This window comes from Molothrus ater, chromosome 17 (genome assembly GCF_012460135.2).
Source record: "Molothrus ater isolate BHLD 08-10-18 breed brown headed cowbird chromosome 17, BPBGC_Mater_1.1, whole genome shotgun sequence".
Classification (NCBI taxonomy): domain Eukaryota; kingdom Metazoa; phylum Chordata; class Aves; order Passeriformes; family Icteridae; genus Molothrus; species Molothrus ater.
Genome location: NC_050494.2, coordinates 12,030,233 through 12,048,644, shown reverse-complemented (window position 1 = coordinate 12,048,644; position 18,412 = coordinate 12,030,233). Strand labels below are relative to the sequence as shown.

The 18,412-nt window shown below is 41.3% G+C and overlaps 1 protein-coding gene across 1 annotated transcript in view; it reads left to right on the top strand.

The window, feature by feature from the left end:
• Nucleotides 1-17,555, top strand: part of VAPB (VAMP associated protein B and C) — a 37,583-nt gene extending 20,028 nt beyond the window's left edge. The window contains exons 3-6 of the mRNA XM_036395510.2: nt 3,391-3,494; nt 5,706-5,786; nt 6,977-7,153; nt 9,260-17,555. Coding sequence (XP_036251403.1) covers nt 3,391-3,494; nt 5,706-5,786; nt 6,977-7,153; nt 9,260-9,418 — 521 coding nt within the window. The 3' untranslated portion in view covers nt 9,419-17,555. The remainder of the gene's footprint in view (nt 1-3,390; nt 3,495-5,705; nt 5,787-6,976; nt 7,154-9,259) is intronic.
• Nucleotides 17,556-18,412: the final 857 nt, after the last annotated feature.

Here is an 18,412-nt window from a genome sequence, read left to right as displayed (position 1 = left end):
TCTTGGTCCCAATCTTGTTTAATGCTTTTGCAAGCAATTCTGGAACAAAGAGTACACTAAAAACTCTGATGATGTTGTAAAGTTGAGAGATTGAAGATATGCAGCAGAATTAGGTTTCCTTGAAGGCTACAGTAAAAGAAATGGGATGAGTTTGATTAGAAAAACTGCAAAATCACGTATTTGGAGAATAAAATACTCTGGCTACAATTGCAGGCTTGTTGAATGAAGGGGCCTGATTGGGGTGAGCAAGATAATAGAAATAATAATAATAATAATAATAATAATAATAATAATAATAATAATAATAATAATAATAATAATAATAATAATAATAATAATAATAATAATAATAGTACACAATGTGGCTGTGAGGAAGGCAGATGTAGCATCATACATCTGGATAAGGGAAGAGGTGAGAGGGCATAAATGCTGTGGTTCAAGGCTCTAGTAAAGTTTCCTGCATGTGTAATTAGAGGAGCTCAAACCAAAACAGGTGCAGAGGATGAATGGGGAGCCTGGCCTGGACAGAGCCCACCAAGTCTGGCTCAAGCTTACCAATAGGCCAGGAGTTACTGTGATTGATGGCCTGGAGGGCACCAGAAGTAAATGACTCTTCCCCTTCTCTGGTATTTCAGCATTAGGGCAATGCTGGTCCAGGACCAAGTAAACAGGCCATTAATAAATTTAGATGGAAATTAGAGGAAGGTTGCTGACTATCTGAGCTGGGAGACTTTTCTGTTCCTTCTGCTCTTGGAAAGGACAGCTAGATCCTAGCAGGTGTTAAAGGTGTTCCCTGCTTCAGATTTCCACTGTTCTTTGGAAAAGCTGGTTTATTCTAGGAAAACCAGAGGAGTTTCATGCTTCTAACTAATTGTAACTAACTTTGCCAGTGAACTGTTCTATAGAAAAGAAGGAGCACGTTGGGTGGTCAGTGCCTCTCCTTAGCTCTCTACTGAGCATAAAATGTGGGGATATTGCAGGAATGTGTGAGAAAACCCATGGCCATTGATCTCTCAGTGACTCTGCAGTTTTTGCTTGTGGTAGAGCAGTGCTGGTGCTGGAGCTCTGGGGTGAGCAGCCTGGGAAGTGGCTGAGGTACATCTCTGCCTGATGGATGCTGCTGACTGTAAACCTGAAGATCACATTAATAATTTTGTTTCTTAAAACTCTGATTGCTGATGAAAATTGAAACTTCTGACCAGATGGGACCTCTGATGTGATAAGGCATTCTGTAGGAGCATACTTCTCACATAATTTTTGCATAAGGTTTGTGATTTCCATTCAGAGCAAAGGAGCCACATTCTCACTAGCAATTTCTCCAGCAATTAGAGCAATTTTATGGAACTAATCTTTCACAGAAACCCCAATAGTATGTGGATAAATATTAAAATGGTTTGGTTTCCTCTTGAAAAAAGTACATCTTTTTGAGCTTTCCATCTGGCTTACAAGACATTTGCTGAATAATTTGTGTCAATGTGGCTTTCATGTATTGATCTAAAAATACAAGTGCTAACAACGTCTGTGCTGTCAAGCCCTCTCTGGCTCTTGTGGTTCAGTGAATGGAGCTGGGAGCAGTGATCATTTGACATTCCAGGATGGATTCAGCACTGTCCCTTGGGAAATGAGGATTTTCAAATGAGCTGATAGCTGCACTCAGCAAAGCGAGCTGAAAAAGCCACAATCGTAGAAGTTCCATAAATGCTGAGTAGTTCTGGTATCCAGTTGGATCTTACAGTTGAAATTATTTGTCTGCTCCAGAGGAGAAAAAACAATGCTGCTGCTTTTCAGTGATGTGTCCAGCAGTGTTGAAGTAGTTGTGCTTTCACAGCTCCTGGTTGGAAAATAGTTTTAAAGCTAGCCAGTTAATTTGCAAACATTTTTTTAGATAATATCCAACTACTGCAAGGTGAGTTTAAAATGTATAATAATTTTTAAAGCACCTCATCTGAGAGAATTTATTGCCTGCCTTCTCTCTGGGCTTTAAAAGGCATGTGGTTGTTGATGGCCACAGACTGTGTGCACAGTAAAGATGGCACAGCCATAACATATCCTGCTCATTAAGGGAGGCAAATTGGTTTGACTTGCCTTCATTTGCAATAAATGGGATCTTTGGATATTGCTTTTATACAACAAACCCCTACAATTAGGGCATATGAATTTGGGCACATAATGTTGATAGCACCAGTACTTGAAAATGCTCCTAATTCTTGACCTGCTTCTCTTCTTAGTGATTGAGGGGCTGAAGTAAGAGAGGTCATAAAATGTGAAGTTTTAAACCTTACACCATTTTTTTTTGTTAGCAGCAATGGCAGTATTTGCAAGCTTCGTTTGCAATTTGAGGGGGTGGAGGCTTTTTGCAGTGTCTAATAACATGTTTGTGTAAACTGTGTTGCTTATTTCCACATGTCCTGTCTCATGATGAAGCCAAGCTCATGGTTTTTAATGCCCCAGTAGCTGAATATCCAGGTGTCATTTGCAAGTGTGGGAGCTCCAAGTGACCACTGTGATTAAAGATTATTCTGTGTAAATGGAATACCCAACTGTCCCTCTTCAGGTTGCTTTAACCCAAAAGCAAAGTCATGGAAATTCCCAATATTGCTTAAAAAATTTAATTAAAGCACTCACACTCCCTAAACCTGCTGTTCCTTCCTCTCTGTCCCCTAAAGAGAGTCATTTTCTGCATAAGTAAATTTTGGGATGCTTTTTATTTTTTGAGTGAAGAGAAATACATTCCTTGCATGCCTTTCATAGGCAAAGTTTGCATCACATTTAACTATAAACTTCTGGCTACAAATTGGTAACAAACTTTCAGTAACTTATTTGTGGAAGCAAAATACTTGGACTTGATAAATCAAATGCCATGAGACTCTTAAACTTTTTAGAGGAAATTTCCATCCTGAGACTTGAACCTCAAGGTTTACAATGTTTGACTTTGCCTCTGTAGCTTTTCTCGGGCACCATCAGCAATATTGTGTGTACAGCTCATCAAAATGCTCCTTACTTCTGCCCCAAGGATGGAGCAAGACAAAAAGATGCTGTCTTAGAAATTTTTTCCCTCTGTCCCAGAAGATATGTAAATGATCCTATTTCCTATAAATGACTATTGGTATCTTGCTATAGCTGTGTACAGAATTATGTAGAGTGATCAGCATTTCCAGAATTTTCAGACCAAAGTCTATACAGACTGAGGAAATCTGTTTCTCTTGCCTCCTTTCAAAATTCTGGTTTAAAGTGAGGTTCCTGATCTCAGCTGCTGCTTTGGTCTTAACAACAGACAACTTGAAACCATTTTAATGTTTGTTTTTCTGGAATCTGGTGACTGTGTCATCAGTGCATGACTCTGCAGCAGAGCAATGTTAATGCAGTGTGTTCTGGGTTTTTTTCTTCCAGTGATGCTACAGCCTTTTGACTATGACCCTAATGAGAAAAGTAAACACAAGTTTATGGTTCAGTCTATGTTTGCTCCAGCTGATACTTCAGATATGGAAGCAGTAGTAAGTATTGAAATGATTTTAAATGGATTTCTTTCTAATTGTAGAATGTTGTAAGTCCTTTGACTGCGTTGTTTAAGGGGTGTTGGCAAACCACACTGCAATGGTCCTTGAAAGCTTTTCCAGATTTCCATCTCTGCATGGCAAGGAGTTTTCTGTTATTTTGAGCCCCAGGAATCTTGCACTGAGAGTTGTTGTCTGTGGTTGCTTCTTTAGGAAGCTGCTGTCAGTAATGGGATGCCACACCATGAAATAAGTAGTTGTAGTTTTTTGCAATATATCCTTCTTTAGAAAGGGCAGCTTGAATCATATATTCTAAGGATATACAGAATATATTCTAAGTCTGTGGCATCATTTTTATGCATTTGCTCTCAGTCTTGAGTCTTCTCTTGAGCAGCTCCTTCTGCAAGATGCAAGAGGATGATTTACCAGTATTGTATTTTTCTTTATCCCTACCTGTGTCTGCTGTGGCTTTGGAAATGAAAGGCCCTCACAGATTCTGTCCTGTGGATTACAAATGAGAGCAGTAGAAATATGTAGGAGCTGGAGCAGAGAAGGACAAAAGACATAAAAATAAGATGTCAGGCTACAGTAAGACAACCTGCAGAGGAGTAAACCACTATGTCAACTGCTGGCTTTCCTTTATCAGCAAGATTTGCCCCCAGAAGAAGGCAGAAGGAAGCTCTCTGTAGCCTGGCTTTTGTTAGCTTGAGAGAACATCCAGTGGCTATTATGGACACAATGTAAAAAGACCATTATTCTAAAAGTGTGTGGCTTGTGTGTGCTACTTAAAAACAAAAAAGCCAACCCAAAAATACTCTGCAGTAGTCTTTACAATATGTGTCTTCTTCTGAATAGCTTCTTAAAGCTGGGGCACTCTGCAGGTTAATAATTTCCCTTCTGAAACTGATTTATGGAACTATATTTGTTTAATGGGCTCAAAATAAGATCCAGTGGGAGAAACAGCAATAGTAATAAAATGTCTGCATCACTAGAAAGATAAGTCAGTCTGCCTTTCTTTCGAGCTCTTTAATTTTTATGAGTTACTTTATACCATGACAAATGTTACTCTGCTGGCAAAGAATGTTTTTTAGTACCTAGATGGGCCTTTCAATTTTCCAAAGCTCTCCAGACCGATTGGATTCCTTTTCCTGTAACACTTTGATCAGTTCTCAGTTTTGTTACCACTCTCCAGATCTCTTCCTATCCTGGATGAACAGGTGAGACCCGTTATGGGAGTGCTATAAAGCTTTCAACACTTCACAGGCAGCCAAGGAGCTCGAAATAGATCTGACTTCAGCCCCAGAAGAGCTGAACCTCGATTCAGCTGTTTAGGATGAGTTAAATACTACTCCAGCTTGCATGGGCTTAGCCATAATTTGTCACCTACTTGAGATATGCTGAGGAATACCAAGCTACCAGGAGGATGGTCAAAGTGAAGAGGAGCACGTGAGAACTCCAGGATAGAAGTGTGGACGCTTCTTGCTGTTTATTATCACTGAGAATAAATCTTATCACTTCAGGGTTACAGCTGATACTGAGCAAAGTCTATCACTGCTGATCCCTATTAAAAAGGTTGCAAGGAATCTTGTTTATGGCAGACTCCCCAGCTGAAGGGAGGAGAAGGAGTGAGGGGAAGTTATCCCTCAGTATGTAGCACATCTGGTGCTGTTCAGACATTGATGCTGAAAAACAAGGATGTGGAAAGCAAGGAGGGGGAAGAACAGTCCTGTATTCATTCTAGTCAGGAAGAAAAGCTCATTTGAAATTTGAAAAGTTTGAATAGGAACTCCACTGGCCAGAGAGTTGAGAACTCACTCTGTGATTGATTTGGGGGTTTGTTATCTTTTCCTTCCCTTGAATTCACCCCTCCTTTTACTTTTTTTTCTTTTTTTTTCTTTAAGCAGGTTCATTACTCCCCCCGTCTCTGCTAATTACTCTGATACAGCTCCCAGTTCTCTCATAAATTACCTGTGGAAGTTTCAGACTATTTAGGATGATTTGCTTCATAGTACCTGGTCTGTCTTTATGATACCACTCAGTTTTGGTTTTGATCTCATTTTTCATCCTGTGTGTGGTTAATGGTAGTGTGATAAACACCTGTGGGTTCTTTCTGAGTGAAATGATGTGATTTCTTTACATAATGCACTGCATTTCCAATCTGCCTGATTGTACTAATATGTTTAATATGAAATTAATATTAACTTATTCCAGTGGAAAGAAGCAAAACCAGAAGAACTCATGGATTCGAAACTTAGGTGTGTGTTTGAGCTACCAGCAGAGAATGATAAGCCTGTGAGTATTTTCAGATGCATATTGAGTGATTTGACTTAATACCACAGTAAATCCTGTAAAATGGCATGTTTGTGCAGGCAGCTGTATAAGCACAAGACAGAACCCTCTGTTTCACTGCCTGGATGGCATCACCCTTCAAAAGCACAATGTAAACTATTTAAAATCTTGGGAATCCTTGGTGTAACTAACAGCAGTTTAAACTTCATAAATGCAACAGTAGCACAAAGCAGTTTTTGAGTTGATCTGTTGTCATTTAGTGAAAGGTCACAGGATAAAGAATACTTTAAAAAAAATTAAAGGTGCTGATTGCTGGTTGTGAAGCTCAGAGTTTATAGTGAAGCAGTTATAATCATCAGCAATATAAATTTCACTGCCTGTCCAACACTTCCTTAGTACAACTCTGATTTTGTCAGGTGAATTGATAGAAACCTGATGAGAAAGACACAAATGCAGTTAGGATTTATATTGAAATTATCATCTATAATATTGTAGGATCCTTTCTTGTTAGGGTAATAGACATGATAATTTGTAATGCAAATATGTATTGTCCAGTATAAAACTGGTAATGGATTGAATAAACTGAAAAATTCTTCCTAGTGTGCAGGTGCTAAAGGCACACTTGTTCTGCCTTGCACTGAACAATCTGTAATTAGGATTATGTAATTGGCTGGGGAGAGGTTTGATTTTATGAGAGACCCTTTCTAAAGTGCAGAGCATGGAGGAGATCCAAAGGCAGGAGAGGGAGCAGGGTTGGGAGATCTGAACTTTGTTTCCAGCTTGGGTTGCAAATTCCTGCATCCCCACAGAAACACAGAAATAGGGAGAGGGGACAGCCAGGAGTGGGAGTGAAGGGGAGGGAGCTGCAGACTGTCCTGGTCCGGCAGTGGCTGCTTGTGCTGTGCCTGGGGAGGGAAAGGGAAGGAGACCCTTGGTTGTGGACCTGGCTTAGGGACATTTCTGTATGTGCAGGGTCTGAAAAGTCAAGGTCATTCTCTCTTCACTTACTGCTGCTGACCTGATGTTTTCTGGGATAGCAGTAAAGTTACAGAAAGCAAAATGCTGTTTGTTTCTTTTGATACAGGCACGTGTCAGGTGTGCACAGACAATTTTACCTGATCCTCCTCCTATGTATCAGGTGTGTGGTGTGGTGTTAATAACTAACCAAAAATCACTCTATCCTTTTTTAACAGCATGACATAGAAATAAATAAAATTGTATCCACAACTGCAACAAAGACAGATTCCTCTGTAATGTCTAAATCAATAAGTTCTTCTTTGGATGACACTGAAGTTAAGAAAGTAATGGAAGACTATAAGAGGCTTCAAGTAGAAGTTCAAAGGTTACGGGAGGAGAATAAACAGTTTAAGGTAAAGATTGCTGTTGTTTTCTTTTCAGATTTACCCCTTTCCTGAAAAAGAAGCTTCCATCTTAAAGGTTTGGTTACCTGACCTTAGCACAATATTTTACTACTGTCTATAAAGTAAAAGATAATTCAGGTTTCTCTGTAAACTCCGAGAAGGTGCTGAAATCAATGGTTCCTTTGAAAGGAGGCACAAGTCATGCAGTCACAGAAGGAGATTGGGTAGCAACCCAGAGGAGTGAATTCCCCCTCTTTTTTCTTTTCCCACCTAATTTCTCAGTCTGAATTAAGCATTCAGTGTTGGACTTGGCCCCTTCTCCCAAACCATGGGAGCTTGAGGGCAGTGTTGTGCAAATACTGAGTGTTTCAGTAATTGCACCTGTAATGTGCTGCTGAAATGGCCAAATTAAGACAGATGAATGGGAAATGGGCTTCCTGTCATATCCAGTACATGGCTGGGAAATCCAGTAATTGAGAAGCCTTTATCACTCTGCTGAAAAATTCTTCTTGCAGTAGCTTGACTTGCTGTAAGTGTGTACTTCCATGGATATCAGCACCAAGGAAAGTGTGGATGCTGTAACTCCTGCAGCCCAGTGAAAGGAGCTCTGTTCTCTCAGCTCTGATGCTGCTTGGCTGCCTGATGCATGAAGGAATTCTTGAAAACAGTTTTGTTTTGCACAGAAATAATATGTGTACATAACAGACGTGGCCCTAACTTCTCCTTGTGTTCCTGTTTTGCCAGCAACTCAGTACTCTTAAGTTCTATATGATTTTATTTAATTTTTTTGCAAATTGGTCTTGACTAAGCACTCTACAAGAGCTATCTGGAATTGAGGTGATTTCTTACAGTAACATCCCAGATAGGGGAGCTCTTTGTCCCTTTGTGGAGTGTTTAAAACACCTGTAAAATATCAGAAAGTAATGCTAAATTGCCTGCTACCAGGTGCTGTCAATGTCAGGCTGGAGTCACTGTCAGAAGGAAATTAAAATATTTTAAATGAACATTTGTTGTTTCTGTATAAAGTGTGTTGTATGTAAACAGCATTATATTGTTTACCAAAGTCAGTTGTCCCCATTCAGAATTAGAGCAGCAGTGAGGTATTGGATATCCTGTGGCTTTCAATTAGTAACTAATAAATAAATAAATTATTAGAAAAATAAGTTCACCTTCAGATCATAGAGGTGCCCCTTTAAATTCAAAAGTGAGAAAGACTGATATACCCCAAGCCCTTTGAGCTCCAGTTACCTGACAATTTTGAAGACTGCAGTAACTTTCATTGCAATTTTGTTTCTTGAGTAATTAAGTAGAGACTGGAGACTTTTGCTTTGATACCTTTTACTTTTGCACTATAATACTGTATCACGTTAAAAAGTCTAACACTGTTGCTTCAGCTGGACACAAATTAAGTCACAAAAGTCTCATTTCCCCTCTCCTGAAGTGCTCAGAGTGTGTGTGTGTGAGTGGAGTGTGCTAACACACAGCTGTGCTGCACAGCAGCTCAGGGAGAGCTGAGGGGAGCATCATTCCCACCTGGAATGAGAATTTCTGCTGGTGTTGCTTTTTATCTGTTGTCTCATCTTTAAATCAGGTGAGCTGCCAAATTCCTATCAAGAAAATATCCTAATTATTGCCATTAGATTCATGTCAAAATGTCAGCATTAATATGATGGGGAAGCTGATTTCACTTCAAGGGCTGGGAGATCTGCTTGTGACATCTGACATGGAAAATGAGGAGTGTAATTGCCTTGGCTTGTGAAAAACATGCAACTTCATCTGAGTTATGCTGAGAAACATTTTCCTCAACAACACCTTTCTTGTTATGGAGCAAGCAAAGCACCTTCATGGCATTTCCTCCATCATTTTGCTGAAGTTCTGGAGCCATCTCTAGGCTTTGGGCAGGAGTTCCTGCAGGGCTCCTCAGTGCTTCCCCACTCCCTTGGCTTTCCCCTCCTGCCTCACCACCCTTCCTTCTCAGGATCATTCAGTACACAGAGCTCTAACTTAGCTGTAAAATTGCTTTCACCTATTCTATAACACCCACCCAAATAAGTATGAGGAGGGTGAATATTTAAGGCTTTTTTTTGTAGAGATAATCAATCTCTCTTCTTTTAGGAAGAAGATGGACTGCGGATGAGGAAGGTACCCCAGACAAACAACCCAATATCTCCTTCTGCAGCTGCTGTCAAGGACGAAGGGCTCAGCTCCAGACTACTTGCTTTGGTGGTTTTGTTCTTTGTCTTTGGTGTAATTATAGGAAAAATAGCCTTGTAGAGGCAGCATGCTGGAAATTGTAAATTGGTTTGATGATTCTGCCATATCATTGGATTAAATTTATTCATAACAATGTTTAAAAAAAAATTAATGTATGACATCTCACAGGTCTTGCCTTTAAATTACCCCTGCACAAATACTATGTAACATAATCTAGAAAGTTCAAAATGTACGGTGAGGGAATGAATGAAAGAGAATATGCTTCAATGATGAAGGGGGGAGAAAATCCTGAATTAACACTACAATGGAATATTGTATATGTCATTTTAAACATTCTTAGGCCCTGGTACATGTTGCTGGATTACCTCTTTTTAAAAAAAAAAAAGAAAAAAAAAAGGAAACTAGAAAAACCTCTTCCTCCACTGCTGGAGCTGGCCCTAGGGATGTTTGGAGCTGGGTTAGGCAGGAGGTGTTGATAACTTCTGTAAAATACGTTAATCCACCATTCTGCTCATGAATTTAACAGTTTCTGTCAGTGTCTTCAACTCTGTGCAAGTTACCAATTTCTTGGCACTTAAATGAGTAGTGAGAAGCTGCAAAGCCTTGGGTGTGGCAGCACTGAGGGAGCTGGGCAGCACCGAGGGGCTCGTTCAGAATAAAGGTCAATGCCTTGTTCTCTCCAAGGGACCAAGCTACATTGCTGTTGGTTCATTTAGTTGAATTAAAATGTTATTCAGAGATGTTTAATGCATATTTGACTTATTTAATGTATTTCATCTCATGTTTCCTTATTATCACAAAATTGGCTAATTCTCTGTGCTATGAAAAGGCACCTGTTCAAAGCCAGTGACGAGAACTAAAAATTTGCTGCTGTAGTGGTGCAAGATTCTTCTGCCTCCTGGTGTTTTGGGCACTACACCATTGTTGGGAGTTTTGATCATCTGAGCATTGGGGAAACAGTGGTCAGGAAACTGTTTTTGTATGTAAATAAGTCTATTTAGGGGAGAAACAAAAATATCAGTAGTAAATTAGTCCTATGCCGTAAAAAGACCAATCTTGTTTGACTATGTAGCATCTTAAAAAAAAAAAAAAAGAAAAAAGAAAGAAAAGAAAAATTAAATAAAGCCCCCAAATTAATGTTTCCTTTGTTACTTTTGTCCTGTTCTCACAGTTTTAGAGGTGGGGAGGAAACAGTGTTCTCTTGTCAGTTTTGTTCATGGCATAAGGAAACTTGCAGTCTGATTTCAGGGTGAATTTCTTTTTTTTCCAGACTAATTTTAATATCAAAGCAAACCATCCCATCGTGAGCCTGACACACAAAGGTTGTTCAGAGTCACCATGCTGAGGTACAAGGTACCATCCCACCTTCCAGGTTAGTTGGCTTCAGGAGTTCAGACACTTGACAGCACCTTTAGAACAAGGAGATTTTGTTTCTAAGCTTCCTTTTACCACAAGATGTATAAGCAGGCTCAATGTGTTTTAACATGATGGATTCAGTAGATTGAACAGTTTTTGAGCAGATAAATTCACATCTATTCTCAAATGGTAGACCCAAAAACATTCAGGGGCAAAATTTGTTGTAGCATATTACGAGATGAAGCTGAGTCTTTTACAGATGACTTCTGCCATTCCTTCCCTGTTCCTGGGATTCTGTGAGAGCTGTGGGGATGGGTGCAGCCTCTCTGCTGCACTCCTTGACCTTTGTGCTTGTCCCACTTGTGTCTCAAGGGCTTCCTCCTCTGCAAGTGCAAATAAGTGAATTTTTATGTAAAGCTTAATAAGAAAAATAGGTGGGGAAAAAAACCTTGTAATTGGTGTGTTCAACTTCTGAACATGAGTCTGGAAGTATTTCTAGGAGATTCAATAGAAAGGAGAGGTGTATTTTTGGCATTTTAGAGTGCTGGTGCCTTGTCTGCTCAGAGGGAAGGGACAGAGCCACTGCAGCCTGGCTGCAAAGGGCAGGGCAGGAGGGAGAGGAGCTGGGAAGGAAAAACCAGGGAGTTTATGGGACAAATTGGGCAGAATTGATAAAGAAGATACTGCCTGGGCAGTGGAAGCTGAAGAAAACTTTCTAATGAAGCATTCTTTTCAGAAAGGCAAGGTTGTGAGTGACCCTGCAAAATTAATTTTCATGGCTTTGAAGAATATATTTGAGAAAACCTTTGCTGAAGGGAGACGGAGATATGAAGTAGATTTTTTTTAAGTGGCTGTAAATATCTTGTTCTCTTATCAGAATTTCTGATTCACTTTGAAAAAAATAATTTTTTGAGAGTCCTTTGTTCTGCTTTAAAACAGCCTAAAAGTGGTTGGTTTAAAAAAAAAATCACTATCTTTGCAGGATAAAGGGGGAGGATTTTAGGTTTAAACTGGTCTCCTGTGAGGATATCTGGAGTAATGTTCAGGCAGGTTTTACAGCCAGTGTAAGCTGCCTTTGCTGGCCCAGGGCAAAGCCAAGAGCAGCTCTGTCCTCCCCCAGTGCTCTTGGTGATCTGTGCCAGCCTGGAACTGTTCATGAGCAAAGCTGCTCCTGCTGTTTGCACTCCAGGATCATAAAGAGGTCCCAGAAAACCTTCTCATGCTTTTCCAGACCCTTCAAACACTGAGCAAGGAGACCAGGAGAGGATTTCAGTGTTGGTAACATCTGTAACCTGCAGCTGGGCTGACCCACACCATCAGTCCTAAACAAGACTCTTAAATTAACTGCTTGTATTTTTGGAGTTTACCAAAATCCCGAGTTTCTCCCTCACCATTTTTCACAAGAGCCTGAACACAGTAGCCCTGAATTGTCTGGGTAATGCTTTGCTTTGCTGAGCTTGATATAAAGTCACTGATCAGGGGAATTCTCAGCCCCTGTTTGACCAAACCCTTCTTTCATAGGCAGTAGAGAGAAATCTTAAGGATTTTTTTTTCTTCCAAGGTTCCTAAAAGGCCAGTTTGTAGATAGAGTGCAAATATAGATTGGATGGATATTCCTAAGTCACCTGGCTCTTTTTGTAAGTTGTTCCTTTCATGGCAACACAAGAGCAAATGTTCTCATGAAGTATTCACAGAAAGTGAATTATTCTGAAGGACATTGTGTATCTTAGGAAGTTGTGCACAAAATGTAGAGTTTCTAAATAAGATAATTGTCTGGGTTCCTCACACAACATCAGATGTTAGAAACCTGTGATTGATTCATGGTAGTAGAAATCAAGTTATTACTAATCTAATGTCCTTGCTGTTACTTTAAGGTGACCACTTGCACATTTGTTGTTGATTTTTGTAACACCCAGTAGAGGCTGCTTGGTGCACTCTGGGCAAATTTGGGATAAACAGATATCTGAAATAGCTTGAAGCCTAGAGCTGGGAAACAAATGGAAAATGGTTTCTTCTATTTTTATGTCGTTCTCCACATCTTAAAGCAAATACTCCGTGCATGGATGATCATAACTATTGCTGTGCACTGGCAGTTGTCAGCTGGGAGTGCACAGCTGGAACAGCTGCACCTGCAAGCCAGGAGCAGCTCAGGTTACTGGGGAGTAGCCTGGGGGCTGAAGAGCAAGATCATGTTATGTTGTTATGTTGAGGGGGATTGATGTACCATAATGTCATTTTCTAAAAATATAGGATTGTAAAGCTCAATGGTGGTGTTACTTTTTCCTCCTGAAATGCTGTTAGTGGGATAAAGTTGGAACTTCACTTTGCAATTCACTAGAATTTCTTTTCATCAATAAACTATGAAGGGTTTGTATCTGCTGCACATGTGAACTTGCAATTCTTGTCAGCAATTTTACATCGTGGTGTGCACGAGGAATGGATCATTTATGTCTTGGCTTACTTGATGTTGCATTGCCAGTGGAAGAAGCTGTCATCCCTTTTCTTCACAAAATGGCACTTCTGTCTCTTCAGTGGAATGTCCTTAATTTTCAGGCACAATAGTGGCTTCACTGTAGTGCTCTTAATTTGAAACTACATTTCTCTTGCCCTATGTGATATCCTGAAATTCCCCATCCTGAGTTCTGTTTTCTATATGAAGTAAGTGAGATAAAAAGCACCACCAAAAATCCCTCTGTTTGAAATTAAAGCCCCTTTAAAAAAACACTCTGAGGCTCCTGTTTGTTGTGGCTGGGTCACAGCTGCACTGGTGCTGCACTGGTGCTGCCCAGAGCCTGGAGAGCCACTGTGCCATGGTTTGGGAATGGGGAAGCATCCCTGGCCCAAGTCCTGGAGTGAGCAATTGAGAAGTGACAGGTGGTGAGTGAAATTCAGTTTATGTGTCTGGGATTTGGAGAAGATCAGCTTCACAGAACAAAGTAATTGTGTTTCCACTGCTCAAATCTGCTTAACTATAAAAGTTGGTTGATTAATGGGTTGAGTTTTTTTATGGGATAAATGAAGATTATTTTTAAAATAACACAAGTGAGAGCCAGCTAGGAATCTTGCACGGGGTACTCCGGTGAGCACACACCTGCACACTTGCTGAGTGACTGTGTGCCTGTCACTCACTCTGCCATTTCCTGTGGCTTCAGTTCCTGTGCAAGAGCTAATTTCACATTTGTACTTGAGGAGTAAAACTTGAAAACCTTTACTAAACTTCCACGTAGCTCTCTTTGCTACAGTCCAGGCCTGAGCTTGTCCTGAAGCCTCCACAGAGTGAAAAGTACAAAAGGGACACAGAAACGAGGCTGCTTTTCCTTGGAGTAAACTTGAACTTTGGATCTTTCCTCCTGTGATCTGTCATTAGAAAATGGCCTTTTCCACAGAGCAAAACAAAAGAAGTTAAGAAAACAAATGAATTAAGAAGAAATAATTGAAGCTGTGTATTACAAGTTGACATTATACATCTGGCTTTTCTGTTTATGTTTCTGCATTGGTACATTTCATTCTGATTTAATAAGTTCCTAATTTTGTGGGAGTTTTTTTCAAGATTCTGAAGTGCCTATGAAGAACAGCCTGTAGTAAAGTATTGTTCCCAGTTTAGCTGTACTTCATTTTTTTAATCAAATCTTTTTCTTTAGTGGATAAACTCACAAGATTAGAAAAGCCTCTTGAACTCCCTCATGTTTAGTTTGGCAAGTGTCCCACACACAATTACCCACAGAGAGCTACTTTTAAAAGACCCTTATTAAGGCTGTACAAAGTCAAGCACTCAGGAGGTAGGAAATGGCAGAACCAGGTTTGTGCTCTGAGTTTGGGGAGCACATTGCAGTGTCTGATCATTTCAGCGATCAAAAACTGAGCTGACACTGCTCAGAAATTGTCCAAAACTGCCCAGCTTTGTGTGCCTGGACTTGGAGAACCCAAATTTCGCTGAAGTTACATATAAATAGGTTTTTAAAAGTTGAGCTTCCATTGTGGCACTGTGCTGTTGGGTGTAACCCATGTGTGTGCTGGGGGAGTTCTTTGTGTTCTGTGTGTGGATCCCCATTCTTGACCTGAGCTCCTGGTGGGGAGGAGCTCGGAGCTGAAGCAGCAATTTCTGTTTGCACATTTCACTGGGAGGCCACACACAAGAGTGCTTGGAGCCAGGAGTCTGTGCCTCAGTGCTGAGCCCAGAGGAGCATTTCTGTGGGGCTGGAGGCTCTGCTGCCCAATCTGCCTCCTGCTCTGTTCTGCCTGAGCTCTCAAATCTCACTCCATCCCCTCCCTCGGCGTTTGCTCCAGGCCAAGTCATCCTTGTTCCCTCCCTGCTCCTTGGCAAAGAACCCTTGTTCAGCCCAGCATCTTTAATGGCTTTTCTTCCCTGCTGCCTGTTTTCCATCTGGGTCTCTCTTCCCTTCACCCTTCCAGGCTTGCCCTTCCCTGCCTGCCTGGCCCAGGGAGCCCTGGCTGGGCTCTCCCTGGCACAGCCCTGGCTGCTCCTGGTGCCTTCCCCATCCCACACAGCCACTCACCTCCTGCTTCCTCTGTGTTTTCTCTTCCTCTTCACTCTGGGGAGTTTGGAGCACCAAGCCTTGTCACCCATCTCCTTTCTGTCTCCAGCTTCCCCTGCTGTTCAGTGCAGTGGATTTATTTATAGTGTGGGACAGACTTTGATATTCCATGTGGATTGTCTCTCAAACAAAGCAGTAGCACAATGCTGGTAACATATCCAAAAGTGCTTCACATTTTTTTTGGTTTCATTTTATCTGAGAAATCTAGAATGCAAAAATGCATTCTGAGGTATTTTAAACAGGGAGGCATGAAGGTGGTTAATTGGAGAAATAAGTTACTGTTAATTGAGCTGTGTGTCAGACCCAGGACTGTTTGTCTGGCAGACTTGGCTCACACTTTAAACTTCTGCACCTGCTAAAGAAGCAGAAAATTAGAAAGGCAGCTTGTCTGAGGAGATTGTGTTATTAAAGAAGGTACTGAAGGCTCAGTCTCAGTGCAGGAAGCCAGAAAATTGTTTGAGACTTGGGAAATTATTTTATTTTTGCTTTTTGGAGTGATTAAAAATAATAATAAATCTTTTAAAAATTATTCTAAGAGAAGTGAATGTAGAAGAGTTTACTAAGACACATGTGCCTGTTACCATCAACTTCCAGCACACACTGGCTTGGGTTTTCTTCACAGGGACAGTAAAAATGTATTTATTTGTTTTGTGGTGGAAAGGAATCCAGTAGTCAGGATTAAAGCTCCTGGTCTGTGTCCTAGACCTGTTTTTCTGAAGCAGTGTTAGACATGAAGGATGAAATTATTTGGTCTTGTTTATGCCAGATAAAGATAAATGAATGTCAGAAATGAGGTTGGGATCCTGATTGCAGTGGAGCTCAGCAAACAGCCATGTGAGCTGCTAATAAATTTAATTGGTGCTTCAAAAGGGCATAGCTGAGCAAATTTCATATCAGATCTGGGAGTGGGGAGGAAATTAGATGAAAAACTGAAGTAGAACTGACAGTTTTCTAAGTGAAAGGTATTAAATAGCCAAAAAAACAATAATTTTGCAATTGAGAAGGGGGACAACTTTGGCTAACTGCCCATCCTACTTCAGTGATGAAATAAGGGGGAAAATTAGATGGAAAGTAATATAAAACAAATAAGAAAAAGGGAAGCAGCCAGCAATCCATTCAAAATGGGAGTTAGGAAATGTAGAAAATAAGGAAAGCACAACCCAAAGGAAAAGAAAAATGTGGGTTGGAGTGCTTGGAGAGGGTGATGAGGAGCTGAAGTTCAGAGGAAATCTGCAATAGGGTAAGAACTGTTAAGAAATAGATGCAGGAGATAAAACCTAGGGATGATGTAAGAGAACTGGAAAGGTGATGTCATTCCTTAGCAATGGTCATGATTAAAAATTAACAGTTTTTAATTCAGGAGGCCCAAAAGCCTTGATCAGTGTTTGCAAGGGAGGAGCCTGGGGCAGTGTCTGAGCCACTGCTGGGGGTGGTCAGTGCCTCAGGACAGTGGGACAGCCTGGAAAGGGTTGGAAAAGGAGATGGATGTTCCTGAAGGAGCTTGGTGTAAGTCCTCTCATTCTGTCCTTTGGGTTGCAGTTCTCTCTGGGATCAGAGTGAGCTGGGTTTGTCAGGGCCCTGCAGAGCTGTGTGCTCCCTGGCAGCCACACACTGCTGCAGTTCAGAGACAGCCACCATGAAATGGGGGTGCCCAGAGAAGGGTTCTGCAGGGACCTGGCAGATTCTGTGGTTCCAGATCACTGAGGAACACAGGCACAAAGTCACTACTGATAAAACGTTACAGAAATATCCATAGCCAGGACCAGAATGAAAACAGCTCCATGCACATTCCCAGTGCAGTCCCAGGGTAAAAGCCTAATGAATATGAATGTGTTCTTGTTTTTAATTACTGTTAGCTGTAAGTGATTATCCTTCTGTATGTCTCAGCTGGGAGAGTTGGGAATTTTGGATGCAATTTGGATATTTACATTCTACAAGAGAAGCTGAGTAATTGGAATGGATGCAAAAAATATGATTCAGAAATTACTGGTGGAGTGTGAAAATGCCTTAGAGAGGGTGAGAGAAAACTCAGTTGGCTGAGTTTTTCTACCAGAATTGAGACTGTCTTGATTACAGTGCACTAGTACCTTCACAGGCAGAAAATACTGCACACTGCAGCTCTCTGATCTTAAAAAGCAACACAAGAATCACCAACTGGCAGTCAAAGCCAGGCAAATTCAAATTGGAAAAAGGCACAAATTCTTAAGAGAGAATAACTGTGTAATTTAGGAATGTGTCTTCAAAAACTGTGAACAGAACAATAAAAGTTATGATATTTATGCAAATAGCTCTTCTGTGGGTTTTTTTCCTCTCAGAGGTGTCCTTAGAGGGAGGGAGGGGACAAGGAGGCTCCTGATGAGGTTTCCCAGGGCAGTGCAGCCAGCAGAGCTGTGGGGCACTGGTGCTGCTGGTGCCTGAGCTGCTGCAGGGCAGAGCCTTCCCAAGGGCTTGTGGCTGACATTGCATAAGAGGGTGATGGTGTTTCACAGCACCTTAATCCCATCCCCACCTGGGAAGGATCTGTGGCCTTGTAAGAGCTTTTACACCGTGCAGGGCCTGGACGCTTGTCAAGTTTAATCCATTTTGGTGCCATGTAAATGAAAAAAAAAATCTGCACACAACTGTGATTCATGGGGGTAAATGTAGGGCAAGAACTGCCTTGTCCCTCTTCCAGCCACCAAAGGCAGCACAAGGCTGTTCCTGTTCCTGCCATGGGCAGATGTCCTGCAGAACAGGTGCCTGTGCTGATGGGAGCCACAGGAGCCTTTCTCTGGGCTGTGGTGAGCACAGTGATGGGAAACTCCTGGTGGAAAAGTTCTGCCAGAGTGTGGCTTACAGGAGGTGCAGCTGAGCTGCCCAGGACTTGCCCAGTTCACAGCATCCTGATGGGAACATCCCCAAGGAGACACCACCTGCTCTGAGATCACTTCAGTAGCCCCGTGCATCTCCGTGCAGCAGCAGGGAACAAAGCACAGCCAACAAGATTGGAAATCAGATTTGCCTGCTGAAGTCTCCAGGGATTAGGGAGGGAACCCAAGGCAAGGCAGCCAAGCCTGGCCCTTTTGTGTATCACCTTCAAGTAGAACTGTTTATGTGCATGACTAATACTGGGTCATGCCTGGAACATGTGAACATGCTGACA